The sequence below is a fragment of the Aotus nancymaae genome, unplaced genomic scaffold (assembly GCF_030222135.1).
Source record: "Aotus nancymaae isolate 86718 unplaced genomic scaffold, 86718_ANA_hifiasm-v0.15.2.pri h1tg000062l, whole genome shotgun sequence".
NCBI lineage: Eukaryota > Metazoa > Chordata > Mammalia > Primates > Aotidae > Aotus > Aotus nancymaae.
This window is the reverse complement of record NW_026988476.1, coordinates 32,352,194-32,375,504: the sequence shown is the minus strand read 5'-3', so window position 1 is coordinate 32,375,504 and position 23,311 is coordinate 32,352,194. Positions and strand designations below refer to the sequence as shown.

General features: G+C 47.1%; 1 protein-coding gene across 5 annotated transcripts in view; it reads right to left on the bottom strand.

The window, feature by feature from the left end:
- STARD9 (StAR related lipid transfer domain containing 9) overlaps positions 1-23,311 on the bottom strand; it is a 185,469-nt gene that overhangs the window by 32,674 nt on the left and 129,484 nt on the right. For 3 of the 5 annotated variants that reach the window (XM_012442239.2, XM_064365951.1, XM_064365952.1), the window contains 7 exons: positions 20,344-20,395; positions 19,880-20,017; positions 18,622-18,704; positions 18,398-18,501; positions 12,958-13,148; positions 11,989-12,466; positions 165-10,463 (listed from right to left, as the gene is read on the bottom strand). In XM_012442239.2, the coding sequence (XP_012297662.2) occupies positions 165-10,463; positions 11,989-12,466; positions 12,958-13,148; positions 18,398-18,501; positions 18,622-18,704; positions 19,880-20,017; positions 20,344-20,395 (11,345 nt within the window). Of the gene's footprint in view, positions 1-164; positions 10,464-11,988; positions 12,467-12,957; positions 13,149-18,397; positions 18,502-18,621; positions 18,705-19,879; positions 20,018-20,343; positions 20,396-23,311 lie in introns of those variants that run through there. The other 2 variants (XM_064365953.1, XM_012442242.2) reach the window with 2 other exon arrangements.

Below are 23,311 nucleotides of genomic sequence, written 5' to 3'. Positions count from 1 at the left end.
CACTGAAGCTGACCCTGAATGCCCTTTGCTTTAAGATCTATCTATGACCCCTAGAAGATCCCAGAGATGTACAAAGGCAGAGGGAACAGCACGCTATTAGCTTTCTTGGGTTCTTTCCTTTCAGCCTACCCCTTCTCCTCCCAACCCCAGGCTGAGGCCCTTACCGCACATAGAGATCCTTCCAGGTGGATATCACAGGTTCATCAGTAGCAAGCACCTCCCCTGTTCCACTCTGCAGTACCTGGAGCAGGGCATCTGCCTCCCCAAAGCCGTGGTGCAGTTTTGCTTCTGTGAGTTCCACGCTGAGTGAGATGTTCTGGGCCCCAACTTGCAGGGGGATCTGCTCCCTTTGGGACCACTCAGGATCCTGGCTGTGGTCATTAGGAGGTTGTGGGGGGCTCTGTTCCTGCTTTTCAGAGTTGAGATCACAGCTGGCCCCCTGCTCTTCAGTCAAGTCCAACCCACTAGGAGAGCCCTTCTGAACCCCACACCAGTTACTAAATTTATTATGCACTGGGAGGTCCCTCAGACTGTGGTGCTGGGGCTCAGGGGCCATGCACATCTGGCAACTTTGGCACAGCAGCCCCTCAGGTGGGCAGGCCTGAGGCAGACCCAAGGCAGAACCTCGGAGCCCTGCAGTCAACTCAGAGACAGGGCAGGGACTGAGGTGCTGGAGGCCTCTCCATGAAGAGGAAAGGTCCAGAGTGCACTGCAGTTCCACCGGAGATGCTGAACCCTCACCTCCATTTTCTGTCATGCTCTGCCACTGACCTGGCTCCCTACCGCTCAGTGGGCCATGCTCTGGGGAAGCCACCTCCTCAGGCACAAAGCTATCGGCCAGCATCTGGCTCCTCTGCCTCAGTGGTGGTGGTAGCAGTCTGCTTTGGACCCTGATAGTGGTCCTGGGCTGAAGCTGCTGAGGGGGCTGCCCTAAGAAACTAACTTGGAATTTTGGACTCTGTTGTGGGCCGTGCAGGGAGTCCAGCTCAAGGAAGGTCCTCCTGTCATTCCTTTGTAATGAACTTCTACCTCTCTGGGAGCCACCTGACTCACTAGTGGGTTGGGAATAATTATCCATTGGAGTCCTTGGGGCACCAACAGGGTCTGGGCTGGAGTCAAGCTTCTGGTGGTCTTCAACAGGGTGAGCTGAGGGGGCTGAAAGGGTCAAAAAGCTTAGGGGAAGACCCGGGTCTTGGGTGCTGGCACTAAGAGTGAGGATTGGGGAAGAGGCCCTGTCCACCAACAAAGCACTTGGGGGGCCCAACTTCTTCTGGACCCTAGGGTGCCCAGGGTATTCGGAAGTACTGGGAAAGAGCCCTGGGGAGTGAGAGGGGCTGACAACTATGCAAGGAGATTCCTCTGGCTGGGAGCTGTGAGGCAGGAAAGCATCCGAAACGGAGGGGCTCACAGAAGGAAGATGCTGTCCAAGGGAGGCTTTCTGAAACCTCAAGTGGGATGAGGGTATTGGAGGGCTCTGGGGCTTGCAGGGAGTGCTTTCTCCCTGATGATACGGGGGCTGTGCCATTTTCCATGCTGTTTCCTCTGCCTCTCTCTTCTGAGGTACCCCTGGTACATCTCCCTTTTCTTGAGACATGGTTGAGATATCTGAGCCCAGCCCTTCAAGGATCACATTGACTTCCTGAGGTTTGGCCACTGAAGCCTGGAGGCACAGAGAGGGTGAGGCGAGGTCAGTCTGGCTGCCCTCATCCACGGTGGTCTGAGTAGAGCCATCCATCATAAGGGCCTTTGGGGCTTCATCTAGGATGTCCCTCTTGGTGTTCTGCTCCCTTCTGGCCACACCTGGCTGGGAGAGACTCCCTAGCAGCTCTGAGGTACTATGCAGGAGCTGTGAGAGGTGGAGAGACAGATTGTGCATGCTGGTCCATGAGGCCAGATCAGAGGCTGACACTGCGCTGGCTTCAGGCTGAGTAAAGGAGACATCAGTGCTGCTCCAGTGACGCCTGCTGCTGAGGGTCTGTGTGCCCTGTTTGAATGTGTTTGTCCTGGTCTGTACCACAGGACAGCCTGCCTCTGATGGATACAGCAGCATAATCTCATCCACTGGACCTGAAGCACCTCCTTCAGCCACAGGGGGCTTACTCCTCAGACAGTCTACTTCACTAGAAGGGCCCCTGAACTGGGGTCTTCTGTCATGACCCGAAGTGGGGGCTATTGCTTCAGGGCTAGTCAGGATGTGGGGGTTTCCTAAGACAGTTGAAGAAGTCCCTGAGAATATTTCCCAGGCCTCATTTGAACCTTGGGCATTCTCACTGCTGCTGTGTGTGCTTGACAGGTCCTGAGTATTGGCGTAAGTGCTGAGGTGGGAGTGGAAGGGGGAGTTCTGGTCTTCTAGGCCATTGTCCATGCTGGAACACTGGACCACATTTGATGGTGTCAGGCCCTGGGGCTTCTGGCTGCAGGAAACATTGACTACACTGCCAAACACATGTGGTTTCCAGCCGATATGCGCAGGCTCTTCTGGATGCTGGGACAGTGCATAGGGATTGATGTCACTGGAGCCAAAGTGCAACTTTCCCTTGTCCATCTGAGAGCACCAATTTTCTGGCCTAACCTGTACACCCAGTTTTTCTGGCTTTCCCTGTTGGGCCTGTTCCAAAGTACCAGACATCCAGCTGGTCACGAAATCAGGGGTTGGCATGCATGAGAGAGTGGAAGGCATTGGATAAGGAGGGGTGGCAGGCTTCGGGGGCCTGTGATCAGCAGTATCATCATCCAAGTGAGACGAGCCTTTCTGATTGCAGTCCTCAGCCTGCAGAGATGTTCTTGCCACCGACTTTCCTGAGGAATAGCCCCTGAGATGTGAGTTCCACAATCTGTTAGGCCCCTGTGTATCCTCTTCTGTAGGGGAAGGAGGCTCCACACTACTCAAGTTCAGCTCCTGAAGAGAACGAGAAGAGCTGACAACTGAGAACTGTGGTGTGGGAGGGGACTTGGAGTGTTTGGGGCCAGAGAAGACTGCAATCACAGGAAGTGAACACCTGTGGTTGGGGGCTGGCTGCTCCCTGCCAGTACAGAGGTGGCCAGGCCTCTGAGCAACAGGCTGTGGTGTTTCATTTTGCCTCAAAAGCACAGTGGCTGGGTCTTTGAAACCCTCTGATAAAATCTTGGACATAAGGGGCTTGGCCACAGCCACCTCCTCTCTCCCAGCATCTAAAATCTGACGGCCAGCTGAGCCACCTTTATCAGAAGGAGGGGGATTCACACACTGGGCGAAGCCGTCAGCACCACCTGAAGCCTGGTCTCTCTGCTGCTCTTCTTTCTCCCAGGGACTGTTATCCTGGGGGCTGCAGGTATGTTTTAACTTTGCTACAAACTTGGTTTGGAAATCCAAGCAATTGTTATCCCTTGACTCAGTGGGAAATTGTGGCTTTTCTAAAAGACATCTGGTGGTATTTTCTAAACATCCATGCTGTGGCTCTGCCACCAACTCACTCTCAGCAGACCCTTCACTTAAATCCAGGGCGTGTGGTCCCTGAGTTGTTGCAGGTGGTCCTGGATTGGTTTGCAACACCTGTGCATTCTGATCATCTAGAGAGCTGTCCCTAAACTGCCTCAGTAGCTCAGCGTGCATGCCAGCAGTGAAAGAGGCAGTCTCCAGTTCTGTGCTTGCTAGCTTCTCAGCAACATTTTTCTCAGGAACCCCTATTAACCCTACACTTCTATCAGTAGCTGAGTGGCTGAAGGAACTTGTCCTCACGTCAGGGGCAGAAGGGGAGCTGCAGCCTTGAGCTCGAGATAGGACAGCAGCCACAGTAGAACGCTCACAAGTGTTGCTCTCCGTTGGCCTAAATTCCCTGTTAACATCTTTGGGCTCAAGGCCATGTGTCAAGGGCATGTCAGGTCCCCTAGAAGAGATCTCTCCTCTCTCATCCATTTCAAAGGCCCTGGAAGGTGCTACACAGGGTGGGTGGATAGAATGTGGGGCAACCTTGAAAAGCTCCTTCCCCAGGTCTCCACCTCTATAACACAGTAAAATAGAAAAATGGGAGGAGTCAGCATGAGTAGTAACTGGCTGAGAACTGGATGGCTGTTGGCAAGGAAGAGTTCTGCTCTCTTCTCCTCTAGACGGGCTGAGAGTCCTGCTGCCTTCAGTGTTCCTTGAGAAGACTGGGCAATCTAAAGCTTCTCTTGGGTATCTGCATGGGGCTCCCTCCCCAATTCCCTCAGGACTTGGGCTAGATCTTTGATATGGCAGTGGAGTCAGCCTGGACTGTTTGCTGCCAGTCCTGCAGACTTCTGTCAACCCAGACCCAACACTCTCCTTCCACTTCACACACTGCTGTGTGGGAGCTTCCAGTTCAAGCCTTGTCAGAGCTCCAGGCAGAAGAGTATCTTGTTTGGGACTTGCCCTCCCTTCTTCAAAGCCAGTGGAAGCCTCAGGGCATTGGAGATGGTCTTGCTTAGGCCCTGAGGGACTTGTAGACTTCTGAACATCACAGATCACAGATTGACTTTCAAAATGGGCTGTTTTTTCTCCCTGTGTAGTCATTAACAAATTATTTGAAACTTCTCCATATGTGGTGTCTAGAGTTCTGGGTTCCTGATGCTCTGGGCTGCTGTCCTGACTGCCAGGGCCCTCTGCAGTCTCCTGTGGAACTGCCTGACTTAGCTCATGCAGAGTTACTCTAGGATCATCACAAGGGGCCTGAGAAGATAAGGCAGCCACTACCATTTTTGATACTACCCTCCTGACCCCCTCCACAGGTGCTAAATAAAGACTGTCTGGGGCCAAAGGATCAGCAGAGGGAAGTGTTCTGGTTGCATCTTTCTTTTTCTCTATGATTTCAGAAGAACTAGAGTGACATAAAAACTGTTCACCAGCTCCCGCGAACTGCCTCAGTTCTCCGGTACAATGTTTTTTGTCTAGAGCAGGGGCAGCATGGGAGAAAGCCTGCACAGGATGCGATGGCTCTCTGTCAGTTCCAGTATCGGGCAGAGGTTGAAAGCTGTCTGCAAACAGAGATGTGCCCTGGTCTTTCCTCTCATCAGTTGACAGAAGCTTTTGTTCAGCAGACAGAGATGCCATATGAAATCCCAGTACTTCACCCTCATTCCTGGTCCAATCTGATGATGACTGGTCTATTTGTTTACACTGAGGCCTACCAGCAACGCTTGAAGAACACTCAGGTTCTAGTAAAGTTTCACAGTAAGAAAGGACTATGCCCCTGGCTACACAGTCATCAAGCTGCTTTCTCTGGGCCTTTGCCTGTCTGATCTCCTCCAAGATGGCCAGGCACATGGATGCATGATCAAAGGGCTCCAACGGCCTAGGTTCTGGATTGGGCATCCTCGGCAGGGAAGCAGATGCTAAGAAAACACCGCTGGTTAGTCTGAGGTCTTCAGTCTCCTTCTCTGCCTTCTGCCTTGGCTCGCTGCCTTGGTCATTATCCTCTTCCAAAGAGAAGTTGACCCTCTTTTCAGGCTGTCTAGAGACCTTGTTCAGTGAACTGACTCCTATTTCTTTTTGTACAGCCACCTTGCCTTCAGAAGCAAAATCTTTGCTGGTACTGAAACCCATTAAGGTGATTCTGAGGTCCCTTCCTTGGTCTTGGGGGCTGCTGCTTGCTGAGATCCTGTCCTCTGTCCCCAAAGGAACGCTCTCTGGTATGCCAGATTGACTATGAGAAACCACGGCCATGGATCTCACAGACCCACACCAGGCAGTGTGTGCCTCAGAGGAACCCCCTTTAACATTTCCCTCAAGGCTGTGGCTTTTGGTCTCTGCACTCTGGTCTTGATGCTCTACTCCAGTTACCAAGGGACTATTGTGAGTTTTTGACATTGTGAGATCCAGCACACAGTCAAGTGAAGAGATGCCTAGAGCATCAGGTGCATGAAGACAGCTTCTTGGCAGCCTTGGAGAATTCAAGGGCAAGGTATTACTCAGGTCTTGGTGAGAAGGAGCTGTAGAGAATTCTGTCTGGCTTAGAAATGGGCTGACAGTTTTGTGGCTGAAAAATGTATCCCTACAAAGCTGGCTGAGACTAGGAAGTTTCTGAGTCACTTTATTTTCTTCCTGTAGGCTGCCTCCCCTTTGCATTGGCATTTCTTCAACTTTATCTTGAGCTTTTGGTTCCTCTTGGTTGCCTACGGGTTGGCACCCAAGCACCGGGGGACCGGCTTCCTCCAGCGAGGCGCTGCTAAGTACCCACTCTGATTGAGCATGTCCACTGGCTACAGAGCAGTTTCCAGGGTCTCTTGGGGCCCAATCTTGATTGGAACTACTTATGTGTTCAGCAATTTGGCTTTCCTGAAAACCTTTCACAGTCTCCAATTCCTCAAGACTTCCTAAGCCCCAAGGCTGCCCTTTGAGACTTGCTGATGCTTTTACCAATTGCCCATCATTTTCAGAGGACCTTTCCAGCCTGGGCTGCAATGGCAGAGCTCTAGCCAATGCTTTCATTCTCTCCGGGTGAAGAAAAGTGTTGGTGAACTCTCTGAAAGTTGTGTGTGTCCCTAAAGAAGCACAAGTGTCCCTGGAGGATCTGTCTGATCCAGCTGGGTGGGTGTGCTCTCTCACAGGTTCATTCTCTTGTACACCTTCCCTTGACCTGAGGGGGTTTACAGTGGTTTTCTGGACCTGGGGATGGTTCCCAGCGTTGTTAACCTCCATCTCTCCAGCCTCACTATCCCTAATGACAGTAACATCTGTCTGTCTTGGAGAAGACAGCTGATCCTTAGAGGGCAAAGCATTTCCAGAGCTGTCTGGCCTAAGGGCATGGTCAGTCTTCTCCTGCTCCTTCTGGTCCTGGAACACAAACTCCTTATTGACGCCCGGTGTGTGGGAAGCATGAAACTGCTTACTCTGCTTGGATTCAATTTCTAAGATGCCATTTTCCAACTGCATTACACTCCTAATTAGCCTAGGCATTTCATCAGTATTATTAACTCTTTTATTCTGTTTCTTTACAGAAGGTTCTCCTTTGGGATTTAACATTTCTTGTGACTTTCCAGGGCTCTTGCATTCACTGGGGTTTCTTTCCTGAGGGCATGTAACTAACCGGAACTTTTCATATGCAGGCTTTGTACCTGGAAGCTTAACCTCTTCTGAGCTATCTTTGGGATGAAGAGCTTTTACAAAAAGCCTAGTTTCATTTTTCCCTTCCCACTTAGGGGTTGGACTCTCATCCTGGGCCACCATCACTGGGCTGCTTACTCTATGATATACTGATCTGGACTTCAAAGAAACAGCACTTTCCCCTGGCATGTCTTTCTCATGGCCTACACTGATGGTCTGCCTCAGAACTGTATTTGGATCCAGCTCTTCTTCCTTGCCTGCCTCAGATTCACAAAAGAGGGTGAGAGGCTTCCCAGACACAGTGCTGTCTGAGGAAGCACTGCAACAGGACTGAACAGTGGCTTCTTCTCCCTTAAGTGCTGGAAAACTGTGTTTTTTACTTAAAATTCCAACTTGATTTTCAAATTCACATACTTTTGTGCTGGTAGAAGGGAAAAAATGTCTGTTCTGAGTAACAGAAGAATAAACTGAATTACGGCTTTCTTCTATAATATTTCCAGGGCATTTACCTGATTCTCTGATGACTTCCCTGGTATTCAGATAAACTGGTATCTCAGCTGTGACCTGCTGAGATGAGGCAATCTTAGAATGCTGGTTTTGTAACAGCACTGGCAAATTATTCTTCAAATAAGCATTTTGAAGAACTTGGTGGTTATAACCAAAGTCCCAGCCTTCCCTGGGAGGTGGGGAAGGTACCCTTACTTCTCTGCAAGTTGGAATCTCTAAGGCAGTTTCTGTCAGGACATCCCTGCTTTTGGTCACATAGAACGTTTCCAAGGGAGGGGGCTGCAGGGAAAGTGAGGATGGATTCCAGGGAGCAGAGTGAAGGTATAGCTCTGGACCTGAAGGAAAGGCAAAGGAAACATTTATGTGTCTTCTAACTACTTCCTTAGAGCTCTCCTGGCAATCTATCTTCTCTTCCTCTAGTGAGTAGTGGCTGTTGGAACTTAATTGCCTTGGCTGTACTGCACTATTTTTCCTGAGAGGAGCCCAGCCTTGAGGCCAATGGTCTGCTTTGGTGGCTGTAGTGACATTACTGTGACAAGCATTTTTCTGGAAAAAATACTCATCAGAGGAAGTTGTCAGTCTAGGTTTCCTGCAACTCTGAAGGCATTCTTCCAAGTTGTTCTGCTTGAGTTCACATGCTTCTGCCACGGAATTTGGTATCATGTTCTCTGTTGCAAAGACTTGTGCATCCGTAGATTCACAAGCAGCCAATGATTCCAAGTCTGCTGAATAAGTTTCATCATAACTCACCACTTTCTCACTAGTGTTAAAGAAATCTGAAGCACCTTCTAATTTGGCATTTAAACTGTCCTGTTCTTTCTCTGCTCTCAAACGCCTGATTCTGGACAGATGGAGTGGAAAGTTGTTGAGATCCAGATTGCTAGATACCCTAGGGCCAAATGGGAATAGAGTATCTCCTTCTTTGCTAGAAGCTTGGGCCAGGGAACTGGAGTCTTCTTCAAGGTAGGGGAAAGCTGGCCTGGGCTCTCCTATGGCCTCCAAAACAGGATGAGAGAGTTCAAGGAGGTACTTTTGCTGAAGGGCAGACCAACCCCTTTCATGGGTGCTGCCTACATGAGTCAATGTGGTGGCAGAGGCAGCCAGCACATTTGATACACTAGAATTGTGGGATGCTTCAGAGCTGCCCTGCTGGGTCATGTCAGGGATACCTCTGCCCTGAAAGGTGCCATCAGCTCCTGGTTGAACAAGCCTTCGAATTCCCCAGAGAGATAGCCTGGATTTGTCAGAAGCAGAGGTTGTATGCTCATCTCTTGTACTGCAGAGCAACTCAGTACTGCCTTGGTGCAGTTTGGAGCTATCTGGTAGAACTGTTTCTGCACCTGATAGCTCTAGTTCCTCAGTATTTAGCCAGTATCCAGGTCTCTCTCCGTCACAGGGCTGAAATTCCTGCACATCAGGACTTGGACATAAAGAACCCACTATTCCTGGGGGACTGCTGGGGTTAATCTTAGAGGCACAGGAAAACCAGGAATCCATGGACATCAGTGGGCTCTCTCTTGAAAGCTGCACGCCTTGGAGATAGTTGGGTTGTTCAGAGTAGCTTGGCTCTACCTGTGACTCAGCCTGCTCATGATGAGGTTGGAACTGGGGATCAAGGTAAAACGAACTGCTCATTGGCAGGACAGCATCCAGCCTAGCTCCTGTTCTGTAGTTGGCGGGACCAAGCCTGCATATTGCCTCTTGGTCCATTAGAGGCAGATTGGAGTTCTCCAGGTGCCAAAAAGTCTCTGTGGGTATCTCATAAGCTGAACCAGGGAAAGCTTCTTCTGGCTGATCTTCCCCCAGTTCTTCCTCAGTATCAATCAGGCTATCAAAGGAAAAGCTCCTGTGAGTTTGAGCAAGTAGGTCACTGTCTGACGGCGCAGTGAAGTCCCTCACAAAAGCTCTAGTTCTGATCCTAGGGTGGCCATGGTTATTGGTGGGATGACTGCCCAATAGCCTGTCTTTCGAGCTTTTGGTACTCTTCTCAGCCAGTGAGTCCTCAGATATTTGGCTGTCATCACTTTCAGAGTTCTCTGGCTCTGGGAAATCCCACTTCCTCCCCTGAGGGTCCTCTGGCTTTAGTGGCTCTAACAGGGCTTTGGCGAAGACACACGAAAGAGAATCTACTGAGTAGCTGCTATCTGTGTCAGATAAATCATTGTCTTTTTCTCTTGAATGATCCTCTACTGGGCTGAAATCTGTGAGTGGAGCCATGGTGTCTGGGTCCCTTGCATTTTGTTGTCTTTTCAAAGGACTGCCAAGAGGCAAGTGAGAGGACTTTTTGGTAATATCTCTGACCCTAGCTGCCAGAACCCTCTGATGCCTTTTTGATGCCCTGCTAGGAGAAGGTGGTTTGTATTCTATCCAAAAAGTCTTGACTGCCTTTCCACAGCCAGCCGTTGTCTTGGGTCCATGAGGATATGGGGAACTGCAACTGGCTCCCATAGCAGACTCGTGGGTCCCAAGGTTCCCTTCTTTTTGCCACCCAGATTGTGTGTGGCTAGGGTCTGCTAGTCCCTTTGCCCTTCTGTTCTGGGTGGTAGAGGTGAGAATCTTTGGTTCATCCCTTGGCTTTAGCTTGTTAGCTGATTGCCTCAGAGATACTAAGCCCTGGCTCATCATCTGACAGGGCTGCTTACCCACTCTCTGCATTTCCTGGATGCCAATAGACTTGGGACTCATGGTGAGGCAAGTGTCTGGAGCTGAGGCTCCCTTCCTGGCCTTGGCTGCTCTAGCTGTGTAGTGCTGCCCATGGCCTAAGGAATGCAGGCCGTTCTTGCGGAGATGCCCTGCCCTTGGAGGGTAGGAAGCAGCCTGCGGCAAATGCTCTTCTGATGATGTTTTCTCTGATGTTTGGTGAGTAGGGTCAGGCATAGGTGGTAATGTGGTGGAGGGATCCCAACTCAGGAAAACGCTGTGAAGGCAAGGAAAGCTGTCTCAGAAGACATAGGAGGTACTGCTTCCTGTGGACAGAAGGAGGTTAAAAACCAGGCCAATGTCACTGTCTCCTACAGACTTCAGAGCCAGAGAAAAGCTCTCTAGGTATAAAACGAAACTGTGGACTAGCTCTCCAAGAGGCTACAGGACCACTCTGTTCCTCAATTTCTTCATCCTATTAAAAAACTGAACTGAAGCTAATCACACTTTTAGGGAAAACTTCCTATTAACAGGCAATATGAGGAATAGAGAAACAATTTAAATGGTATTATGCAGAACCAAAAGATACATCTATAAAGTGATATACATTCTACAGAACTGTAATTATCAATAATATAAAGAAATAAAAATAATGATTAAAAATCAAACAAAAAGAATGATTAAAAGAAACCTAAAAAACAACAAATACATGCAGTATATAAATCCTACTTGGATCTTGATTTGAAAAACCAACTGTTTCAATGCTGAACCGTGTTAGAGAAAAAAGAGAAAAAAGAAAAACCAACTGTAAATAGTTTTAAGCAAGCAGAGAAATTTGAATATGGCCAAGGTTTTAGAACACAGCAAATAATTAATCTTAATTTTGGCAGCTGTCATAACAACACTGTGGTTACAAGAAAAGTCCATTTTTTTAGAATAGAACTAAAATGACATGGTGTCTAAAAGTTGCCTTTAAATACTTCAGAAAATGGTAATGTAGGCAAGTGCGTAAAGCTTAATAACTGCTGAATAGTATCAGTGATACATATATTGCTCTTCCAACTTGGTATATGTTTAAATTTTTTTCATAATAAAAATTTTTTAAAAGCCCACCTGGTACTTTGAAGACCAGAGAGGTGAGCAAACATAACACCAAGAGACATTAATTGTGAACCTCCTATGGACAAGAACCGGTGCTAGGTCCTGAGGATTTAAAGAGGTATACGATATATAAACCCTTGCTCCAAGGAGTCTGGGAGATAATACAGCCCTGCCTTGATATAAGGAGTAATGGAGAAAAGAAACAAGGAAGATCTCAACTTGAACCTGGGAGTCAAAAACATAGCTTACTCACCAGGTGTGAGGTGGGATCAGAAAGCTCATTTGATGTGCCAGGTGGGTCAGGGAGGGAGATAGAGGGAGGTGGTGTAGGAGTCAAAAAGTCTGGTTAGAGGCGTGACAAGATTTAGGTGGGACATACAAGGAAATGTATATGGATAGTCCAGGTCTAAGGAACAGATGAAGAATGACGCTGAGAGCCTTACTCCTAAGATATTACCAAAGAAGCAAGAATTGATACTCAGGAGGAAAGGAAGATGTGAAAGGCCTCAATCTAAAGCGATGTATACAGAAAGAAGAAGAGTGGCCAGAAGGGAGAAAAAGTCATGAGGAAGACAGGACTATACACATCCTTCCATTTCACACACTGAGGAAATGAGGCACTGGGAAGAACAGAACAATACCTAGACAACAAGGCTGTAAACTTTAACCAAGTTTTTCCAGGTGACAACTATTGGCTGTACCTCTGTAGCTGGGGCACGTGCTTGCTGCAGAGCCTTTGCAGGCTCAAAGAACTGCAACTTGACGATCTGCTTCTACATCGAGGCTCTGGGACTATGGCATCAGGGCTGGAAACCCAGTATGGGTGCTCCTGGGTGCTGTCATCCTGGAGCCAGCACAATGTCGTGAGCTGCTCCAGTCTCTTCTGGGCCTCCAGCAGCCTCTGCTTTTTGATGATTCTCTCTAGCTGGAATGAGACCTTTTTTCGCCGGACATTCTGCTCTGCTGCCCGAAGAGTGTGTCTCTGCAGGAGCTGCAGTTGCACCACCCTTTTCTGACTTTGGACAAATGGGGATGGCTGAATCTCATGATCTGTCTGAAGCCAAGCATCAAGCGCCACAGATCCCTCAAGTTCTTTCTCTGCTACATGGTCTTCTTGCTGCTGCTGCTGCTGCTGCAAGCTGGCCAGCCAGGTCTCTTCTCTGAACAGACACTGCTGGTCTGGGAACCAAAAACATCCAGAGAGAAGTTCAGCATCTCCCTCCCTGCTTGTGGCTCCCTGGACTCAGACACCTCCAGCCATGGCTGGACCTGTGTGGAGTTAAAGAGCTGGCCAAGGTGATGTGGCAGGATGAGGGCTGCAGAGCTACAGGACCCCCTTATCACAAAGTAAAAGAATGAAGACCCTCAGGCCTCAGCACAACAGTGGGCACATGCTAGGGCAGGCAGTAGGGTATGGACACATGAGCAAATGAGGAGTGTTAAGTAGAAGGCCCATAATTCTGAAGACAATAAGGAAATTAGCTTCCTAATTCTTGCTTCCAGCCCTTTTCTTATAAGAGCCTCTGGTGTCTAAAAGAAAAGAGAACACCTAATACCAAAGATTCCGTCATATCACAAAGAAAACAAAAGAGAGAATACAGAAGGATGAGGAAGCATGAAAATGAAAGAATAAGGAGGTGAGGCAGACACCTTAAGTGGTGGACACTTACTTTCTTTAATCTGCTGGCTAATGCAAGCTTGGTCAAGTTCCAGTTCCCTCTCAGCTTTAATCTCTTCTGCTAGGATTTGTTGCCTCAAATCCTCCACATAGCTCTGCTGCTGCTGAATCTGGGCACTGCGGGATGTCTCTCCATCCCTTGGTGGCTGATGGTCCTCATCACACTGTTCTTCAAGTACTCTCCTGTTACAGAAGCAGCTGAGGTTACCCAAGGGGAAATGCAAACCAAGCTCAAGACAAACTGATGGCAGTGTAAGGTCTTCCGAGAAAGTCCCTGAATTCAACAGGGTAGAGAGGACTTTGGACTTCTAGCAACCTTGGACAAACAGGCATGATGTCACAGGCAGCTCATGATGTCACAGTGCAGGAGAGGAGAATGGTCATTAAACTGGCATATTCTTAGAGTTGTGCCTTTAGCAGAAACACAGATTCATTTTAGTTAAGGAAAATCACCAGGAAATTTTTCTTTTTAAAAAGACACAGAAACATTTTAGCTAAACTCAGAAGTTTTGTCCTTTAAAAAAGAATAAAAAGGTGTCTGGTAAAAATATGTTGGAAATAGTAAAGCAGAAGCTCCAGAAACACTGTGGGCATAAAACTCTCTCCTATATATTCAGCACCTCCATTCCCTGAAACAGAAGTCCTCTGTGATCTGGTAGCAAAAGGCAGCTGATAATTTATACACAAACCACATCTGTGTGTGTGACCCAAAAGAGAGCTGGTCTCCACTCGAGAGCTGTTTTCAGTGAATGAGCCCTGGAATAAGATTCAACAGTTTTAGACTCTCCCATACCTTTCAGAGATATACACTGAGCATTTATTGGTGAAATATGTCACTAATTTGTCTAGATCCAGTGAGAGGAAATGAGGGATATAAATGAACTAAGATTAGCCATGAGCTGATAATTTGTGTTGTATTTGAAATTTTCCATAATAAACAGCTTACAAAAAATTCTAGATTTTTTTTTTTTTTTGAGTCCGGGTCTCACGCTACCACCCAGGCTGGAGTACAGTGGCATGATCTTGGCTCACTGCAACCTTTGCCTCCCAGATTCAAGCAATTCTCCTGCCTCAGCCTCCTAAGTAGCTGGGATTGCAGACATGTGCCACCAGGCCTGGCTAATTCTTGTATTTTTAGTAGAGATGGGGTTTCACCGTGTTGGTCAGGCTGATCTCGAACTTCTGACCTCAAGTAATCTGCCCACCTCAGCCTCCCAAAGTCCTGGGACTACAGGCATGAGCCACCGTGCCTGGCCTAAAAAATTCTAGATTTTACTCATGCCTCTGGAACCAAGTTCCTATACAACCATAGATGACTCAGAAGCTTACTCTGAAAACTGACAGCTTCTACCTACTTGCTGACCTTTCCCTGTGGTTACGTAAAGATCTCAAATGCTTTTTTCTGCAGGGTATCTTCATCCCTGTCATTCAGATTTTTAAAGGAGCCAACTGCATTGGCACCCTAGGATGGGCACAGGATGGGATTGGCTGGGAAGAGTCAGATTCTGCCAGAGGCTAAAAAAGGTCAGAATCAAGCCTGCTTTATCCAGCCTTCCCTACAACCCTAGGATGTCATGACTTCGAAGCTTGGAGAAGCTGGCTTATTGGTTTGATGGTGAAACCATATCTCAGGCAGTATGACCAGTATGCTGTAAGGGAACCAGTCTTTTTAAGAGATCTACCACTTTGTAGAGCAAAATGAAATCACATGGGTATCACAGAAGAGGCCCACAAATGAAAGCCTGTGAGTCCAAATTTGGTCTGCTGCCTGTTTTTATTAATAAAGTTTTATTAGAATGCAACCACATCCATTTAAAGATTTCATAACACAGCCTTTGCAGGACAGTGAAAGATGAATAGGTAGAATACCCCGGGGGAATGCAAGTGGGAGCTGACACAACCACAGTCTCTTCCCAGGGAAGGAGGCTACGAGGTCATTCAACCTGCAACTGGTCCAAGGAGTAGGACAGGTACAGACACCTGAGTGGGGTGCACTCAGGAGAAGACTGGCACTGATCACTGTGGGCAAAAGGCCAAATATACACAGTGGAGTATACTGAAAGAAGAAGAGTACTCTCTGTTACACAGAGGCTCAGGATAGCAACTGGAATAGAAAACCTGTTAATGCCAAACAGAAAAGCAGTTAACAGGAAACATACATCTATGTATCATGCTTGTATTACTGTTCCTATTTCTGTCTGACTATAGAAATGGCTGAATTACAAACATGAGGCAATCAAAGGGTCCTAGACAAACCCAACTAAGATCCATATACTACCAGATGCAAGAGGCTGAGAGACGATCTTTATCTGAATTCCCTGAGATTACTCAGTTTCCTCAGCTAGCTTCCTCCTCAACCTTCAGATGTATAATTTACTTCTCCCTAGAAGGGGCACTCTCTACTCTTCACCTAAGAAAGTGGCAACTGTTATACTGTTTCCTGCATAGCAACAGGATCTGCAAAGAGAGAATGTCTGCTGTGATCTCAATAGATGCAGCACATTCACCGAAGAGGCTACACAATCAGACAGAACAGACCCTCTGCTAAGCGCATTTGGTCAAGTTCCCAGAAAGCCAGTGAAAAAAGAAAACAGCAACCTTATGCTATATGTCTGGGTAGATTACAAAAGGCAAGTCTTCATTTATCTGCCAGCCAAGGGATCTCTGTCTTTATCAGGTGACTGCCCTTCATCTCTGGTAGCGCCAGTATCCCCCAGCTGATGCCTAGTCACCTGTTTGTGAGGACTCCACTGCACCCTCCCCATTCTTCTCTCACAGCCCTCCCCCAGTCTTGGGGTCTGGCAGCTTCTGCAGCAAATTGCAGCAGTGTCTACTTACTAAAGCAGCAGTGGTGGCAGTGGCAGCAGTGGCAGCAACAACAGTGTCTCCCAGGCTCTAGGCACTTAAGGTTAACCCCCTAAAATTCCAAATGGGCAAATGCCAAGAACACAGGCAATGGTATCCAAGGACAAATTCCTCTCTGGTCCAGATTACTACCGCAAGGAGAAAAGGAAGGTAGACTGGCAATTTCCCCTGACTCTAGAGCTAGCTCCAGCTTTGCAGGCTCCTTATGAATGCTGCTCCAGAGATAAATGAGGGAAAGGAAGCCTAGGACAAAGGGAGGCTTTGGAGCCAACCACATCCAAGAGCAGAGGGAGAGACTCTCATGGACACACAACCACAAATCCAGACTGGGAGCCCAGCTGACAATTTATATTTTTCTCTATTCATACAAGTTCCTCTCCCTGGTCCCTTTGCCCAATCACAGGCTTGAGCACCACACCACACCACCTCCACCAGGGATTGGCACAGATGCTGGCTACTGTAGCTGGGCAGGACCAGCCCAGCCTACGGACTCCTACAGTTGGTGCTCAAGAGTGGAGGCAGTGGGTGGGAGAGGCCTTGATTCTGAAATTCCTTCTTCTGTGAATGAAAGGACACATTCTTGAGTGTCTGAAAGGTCACGTCGGTGCCCGTGGGGCTAGAGAGCTATAGAACACTTTTAAAAGGCAAGAGAAGATCACAACACCACGATATACTCTGGGGTGAATAGGTCAGCTGGGTTGAGACAGGGAGGCAGGAAAGAGGAAGGGAGGCAGCCTTGCTGGCAGCAATAGGGGTTGTGGGGTGTGTCAGCACCGTGCATATATACTCGCTCTTTCGATGTTCATCACAAGAATCCTTGGGAAAGAGATGACAGTATCGTCTTTTTAGAGGTAGGGAAATATGCTCAGAGGTTCAGTGACTTGCCTAAGGTCACATAGCTTTTTTGTAATATAGCCAGGATGTGAACCAGTTTTGTCTGCTGCAATGCATCTCCTCCATTCTCACCTATTTAAGTTGCAGTGTTGTTTTCTGTAAATCTCTTAACTCTGGGAAGAACAGATCTTCAATGAGTCTTCCCAAACAAACCTTACCTAAAATAGGAGCTACTTTCATGACTTCACTACAAAAAAGTAAAATCGCCCTGACAAAGCAAAAGCTCCAGCCTCAGTCCTGAGTCCACCTTGTGTCCACTCTTCTACCTTACTCTCCATCCCATAGAGTTCTCAGTTACTCAACACTAGGATCATGCTTCATTAAATTTCCTTTGTAACATCCTTCACTGAGCAACTCTCCTGTGAGGACTTGCCTGCTGTTCATGCTTCCTGAATCAGAGCACTTTGCTCCGACATCCAACACTCCTCATTGCCCAGGTCAGACATAAAACTATCTTCATCTGCATCGAATGCTGCTGGCCTGAGGAAAGAATAGGTAGATCCTTCTGAAGAAACCATGGGCCATCATAACTCTACTGAGACCCTGTGCTCAGCCTCAGTGATGTCACAGGCACCAACTCCCCTGCTGAAGTTTTCTAAAGGAAATCTCTAAGGCAGAGGTCACTTTGACATACAAGAATAGAAGGACTCCCAGTACCAAACCTGCAAGGCATCTAGATATGGGAAGGGTGTTTTATGTAGAAATAGATGAAGTATGAAGTAGAAAAGTAGTTGCCATCAATCACATAAAATTCTGACTTGTCCAGGCGTGGTGACTCATGCCTATAATCCCAGCATTTTGGGAGGCCGAGGCGGACAGATCACGAGGTCAGGAGTTTGAGACCAGCCTGACCAACATGATAAAACTCCGTCTCTACTAAAAATACAAAAATTAGCTAGGCATGCCGGTGGGCACCTGTAATCCCAGATACTCAGGAGGCTGAGGCAGGAGAATCGCTTAAACCCAGGAGGAAGAGGTTGCAGTGAGCTGAGATCGCCCCACTGCACTCTAGCCTAGGTGACAGAGCAAGACTCCATCTCAAGAAAAACCAACTCTGACTCAACATCTCATGGTTACAACGCAGGCAAAGTGGGTATGAGAGGGTAAAACCCAAAGATATTTTCATATTGTTTCTATAGTTCCTGCCCCTAATGCAGAGTTCTGATTCTCGGTTATGAGAAAGAAAGGAATCTCAGTCACACACTATCTTTAAAAACTCAAAAAAAGCTGTAAGTTCTGGAAGCTATGAGCTCACATACACTATGTGACATATACTATGAGCTCCTACATAAGCAGGCCAGAACTTAAAGGCATATATAGGGAGGTAAGGTCAGAATCCATATCAAAGATATCCACAAACACATCACAGCTAAATTTTGGGGAGAGAGGAAAGCAGCCATAGGAACATCAAATAATATACCTCTTTCAGTGATGAAAAAAGTTGAAATACCAAAGAGGAAATGAATGAGGGCCAAGACCACTTCCCCGCCAACTACAAACTTAGCAGCTAGTTCAGCAACATCAAATGATTTGCTCAAGTTGATTCAGACAAGGGCTCATTCAGACCTTGGCTGCAACATTAACCACACCCCACCCCCACTCTGATCCACGCTGTAGCAGATTAAGAAGCAAACCCAATAGGCTCCACATCAGTATGATCAGCTATTACTTACCCTTCCTTCCAAAGCAAAGGGGAGAGACCCAGTCGGGAGGCAGTGAGATCTCCATCCAAGTCTAGCCATTCCAAGGAGCCACCACCAGCAGCAGCCTCTCCAACCTTGAACAAAGAAGAAAGCACAGTGAGGCTGCTATCATCACCCACCCTCTCCTTTGCTTTTCCTGTAAAAATCACAAACAGGGAGGCTAGCAATAACCTAGAAAACACAGCCCTGCTAACCTGCCTTCGCTGCCGCAGGACAGCAGCCTCTGCTGGGTGGTTGAATCGGAATTTCTGTGCCTTCCCCAGGGTTATGACGGCTCCTGCAGCACAGGGACAAATGAGAATTCAATCAACAGCTCATATTTTGGAGTACATACTGTGTGTAGGGCACTGTACTGTGAGACAAAGTCATGCCCTCAATAACTGATAATTTTGCTGAGTTGATAAGATATGTATTAATTCTGTATCTTACAGCACACACAGGAAGAACTCTAGTACTCCAAGGGAAAGGAAGTTGAGTTCCAGGTGGAGTAGTCAGGAAACACTTGATGGAAGAGGAGGAATCTAAGTTCAGTCTCAAAGGACAGACAGAATTTGCATAGATTAATAATAGTAGTGGTAATGATAGTAATAATGAATGTTAGGAGTGACAAGCACACTATTAAGAACTATAATGTTCATTCAGTCCTCACAATGATCCTGTTATTATCCCCATTTTACAGATGAGGTAAACAGAGCTAATGAACACAGGTAAAAATTTCATAGACTTATTCTTCACTCCAAGACTTTGGAATTAAGGCTTGCTTATGGGAATAGAAAATCTTCAGACTTCAGGGTGCAAAGGCTGGGTGATCCCTTTTTTTTTTTTTTTTTTTTTGAGATGGGAGTTTCACTCTTGTTGCCCAGGCTGGGGTGCAATGTTGTAATCTCAGCTCACTGCAACCTCTGCTTCCTGGGTTTAAGTGATTCTCCTGCCTCAGCCTCCTGAGTAGCTGGGATTACAGGCATGTGCCACCAAGCCCGGCTAATTTGTATTTTTAGCAGAGATGGCATTTCTCCATGTTGGTCAGGCTAGTCTTGAACTTCCGACCTCAGGTGATCCACCTGCCTCAGCTTCCCAAAGTTCTGGGATTACAGGCGTAAGCCACCATGCTCGGCCAAGAGTGATTTTTTTTGTTTTTTTTTTTGAGATGGAGTTTTGCTCTTTTCACCCAAGCTGGAGTGCAATGGTGTGATCTCGGCTCACTGCAACCCGTTAATTTTTGTATTTTTAGTAGAGATGGGGTTTCGCCATGTTGGTCAGGCTCGTCTTGAACTCTTGACCTCAGGTGATCCACCCGCCTCGGCCTCCCAAAGTGCTGGGATTACAGTTGTGAGCCACCATGCCCAGCCAGAGTGAACCATTTTTAGAGCCTGCTTCACTTTCTCTGGGCCCATGAGACTCGAGCTGGTTCATCACTCCTCTTGGTATAAACAGGGTTGTAGACAGTCCTACCTTGGGTTAGACGGCAGGAGGCAGTGACCTCCCGGCCATTGACTGTACAGCGGGCCCCACGGGCAGGCCGGAGAACAACTACCCCACAGGCACTGGTGATAGTGCAGTGGTCTCTCTCGATCCACTGACCCTGCAGGACTATAAAAGAGGTGGTGGTCAGTTGGGTAGGGGGACAATCCAGGGAAACACCCTCTCCATTTCTGTGAGATCAGAATCCAACATCTGGAAGACCTCATACACGAGAGAGGAAGGGCTGACCTGAAACCACTCAGACCTGAAATCCTCCCACTGTGTAGGTCTCCCCCATCAGGTCTCAGACCTGAAACCTAGCCCAGGAAGAGAAGCAGGCCCTGAAAACTTCAATGATTCTCTTTTTCTCAGAGCATCATCAGAGTCCTCTGAAGAAACCTTTCAGGCACAAATACTTGCCCCAAAATGTTGGACTCATATGCTCTGTCACTTACCAATGTCCTGTTCCTGCTCTGAGTCAATCCTTCCTATTTTTGTTGTCCCTTCCTAAAGGGTGAAAAAAGTCATTTTAATGAGAATTAAAAGAGACAGAGCCTTGCCCTACAAGAAAGTCCATATTAGAATGTTCTCACTGTCTTCCCAGCCTTGTCTGTTTCACTTCTCATCCCATCCCTGCCTTCTCTGTACCAGTTCTCAACTTCGGTCCAAGTTGTTTTGACCCTCTGCCAACTCACTCTACAGCCCAGGAAGCCCCTGAAATGGTAAAGCTAAAAAATATACCACAAAGCAGCACAAGCTATTTGCAAAGTCCAACAAGAGTTGGCGAGCTATTTTCTGTCCCACAGCCTAAAGTTAGGAAATAGTTACAGCCACTGGTCAGAAAAATTCTCTAGTCTGAGAAAGTACATGCAAAAGCATGGCTTTTCCATAAGGAGTAAAGGTTAGTGTGGTCCAAGTTTGATCCAGTAAGTCTAAAAGAAACAAGCATTTTGTAAAGATTTATGGAAACACAGCATTTTTACCTTCTTGGTCCACAGATGAAGTTTAACAGACACCAGATTCTAAGAAGGGTAAAAGCACAAATAGGAGAAAAGCACCTCTAGAATAAAAAAGAACTGAAAGAGAGTATAAGGGAAGAGCGGGAAACTGGAGTTAGTATAAATGAATCAGCTGATTAGTTGAAGACAAGGCCTTTTAGACCTTGGATTATGGCAAATTTGCTGAAGCCCCACATAGCTCTGTTAGGAAAAGGCAGCAACATGGCAATCACAATGCTAAATTTTAGATACATTTTTAGATACATCTTTATCATTTATTGACTAGCCATCCAATATGTCCTAGGCATTATGCTGAGTACTTTATGGAAATCATATTATTTTATCCTTTAACAACTCAAAATATAGCTATTACCATCACATTTTTATTGATGAGGAATCTGAAGCTCACAGGGGATAAACTGACTGAGCAACCCACATACCAAATAGGAGAGCTATGATTAGAATTCAGGTCTCTTTGGATCCTATGCCCCTGCAGGCTTTTCCACCTTCACCGTAACACCTCTCCAGTAAGGAATATTTTTTCTTTTGAGATGGGGTCTCACTTTGACGCCCAAGCTGGAGGGCAGTGGTACAATCTGGGCTCACTGTAATCTCTGCCTCCCAGGTTCAAGCGATCCCTTTGCCTCAACCTCCTGAGTAGCTAGGACTACAGGCACCCAATACCATGCCCAGCTAATTTATGTATTTTTAGTAGAGATGGGATTTCGCCATGTTGGCCAGGCTGGTCCTGAACTTTTGACCTCAGGTGATCCACCAGCTTCGGTCTTCCAAAGTGCTGGGATTGTAAGTGTGAGACACCGCGGTTGATCAGTAATGTTTTTAAGGAGACCAGATAATTCCCCACTAGTCTTCACCATCAACGGCCAGAGCAGGGAGGTCCCTGACGCTCCTCCAAAATAGCTTGTGAGAAGGAAGAATCCTAGCAGTAATGAATGAGGCTCTGTCCTCACTGCATCCCCCTGTCCCTCCTCTCTGCATCCACAAACAGCCAGAGCCAGCCTTTTCTGCTCAGCCACTGACGATCACAGCAGTCAATAGATGCTAGCCTCCACAAACACTGTCAAACAGAATCAAGAGGGCAGTTCAAGGAAAAAAGGTCAAAACTTTTCATGTGAGTTCAGGGACAGCCCTTCTAAAAAGATAAAGGCTATAGTACATCATAACTTCTAGATTTGCAGGGTAGAAATTACCAAAATAAGGTGATGACATCTCAGATAACAAGGACTGAGCTGGCTGGCATCTGTGCTTGCTGCCCACTCTGCCTCTTTATGTAGCAAGAGTTAGTGGCACAAAGGCAATTATGAGGATGAAGTCCAGCATATCAGCTGTGAGAATTCACTCACAGTGGTGGCAAAAATATTAAGGGAAAATAATACAGAAAGTTTATAAAACATAGCCTCAAACCCTTTAGGCCTGAGGGTTTTTTTTCATAGTTTCAGTAAAAGTTTTGGATAAAGGCAACCTAAATCCCCCTTACATTTAGTTAATAAGTAAAGCAAACAGTTAGGGTATGTGGGGAAGTTTACCTAACTAACTTGTTTACTCATGTGGTCTTAACACTAACCTTTGAGCCAGATGGCCCTCTCAGGGGGAGGTTGACCAGGGATTTTTCTCTTTTTTTTTTTGAGATGGAGTTTCGCTCTTCTTGCCCAGGCTGGAGTGCAATGGTGCAATCTCAGTTCACTGCAACCTCCGCCTCCCAGGTTCAAGTGAGTCTCCTGCCTCAGCCTCCTGAGTAGCTGGGATTATAGGCATGCACCACCATGCCTGGCTAATTTTGTATTTTTAGTAGAGACAGTCTTTGTCCATGTACATCAGGCTGGTCTCAAACTCCTGACCTCAGGTGATCCACCTGCCTTGGCCTCCGAAAGTGTTGGGATTACAGGTGTGAGACACCACATCCAGCTGACCAGGGATATTATCCAGTAATGGTGTTTGCTTTAGGCATCAAAACCCATCCTTTAATCTTTCACTCTAGTGGTGTTACTTCAAGCCTTTGTAAATTAAACTTTACTAAACAAATGCAAGTCTCGCTGGCTGGTGAAGGCCACAGGCTAACTCTTTACAGCATTCTCCAAGGAGTCTGTAAGTGGCCACAAACCCTCAGCCAAACTGGTAAAGCATAATATCTGTGTGTCAATGTACTTTATTCATCCGTCGCTGAGCCAAGGTCTGCAAGACAAACCCCCACAGGTAGTAACCCCAACAGTAGCATCCAACTTGGCAAGAAAACAAACAAACAATCATCAACAACAAACAGAATCTTGGGCCATTACTGTTAATACTATTAACTAAGTCAATAGCTAAACAAACAAACAAAAGGTAGGGAGACAGTACATAAAATGCAGAAATGCCAGGATTAGAACTAGACTAAAATCTCATCACCCAGGTCCACTGGAAATAC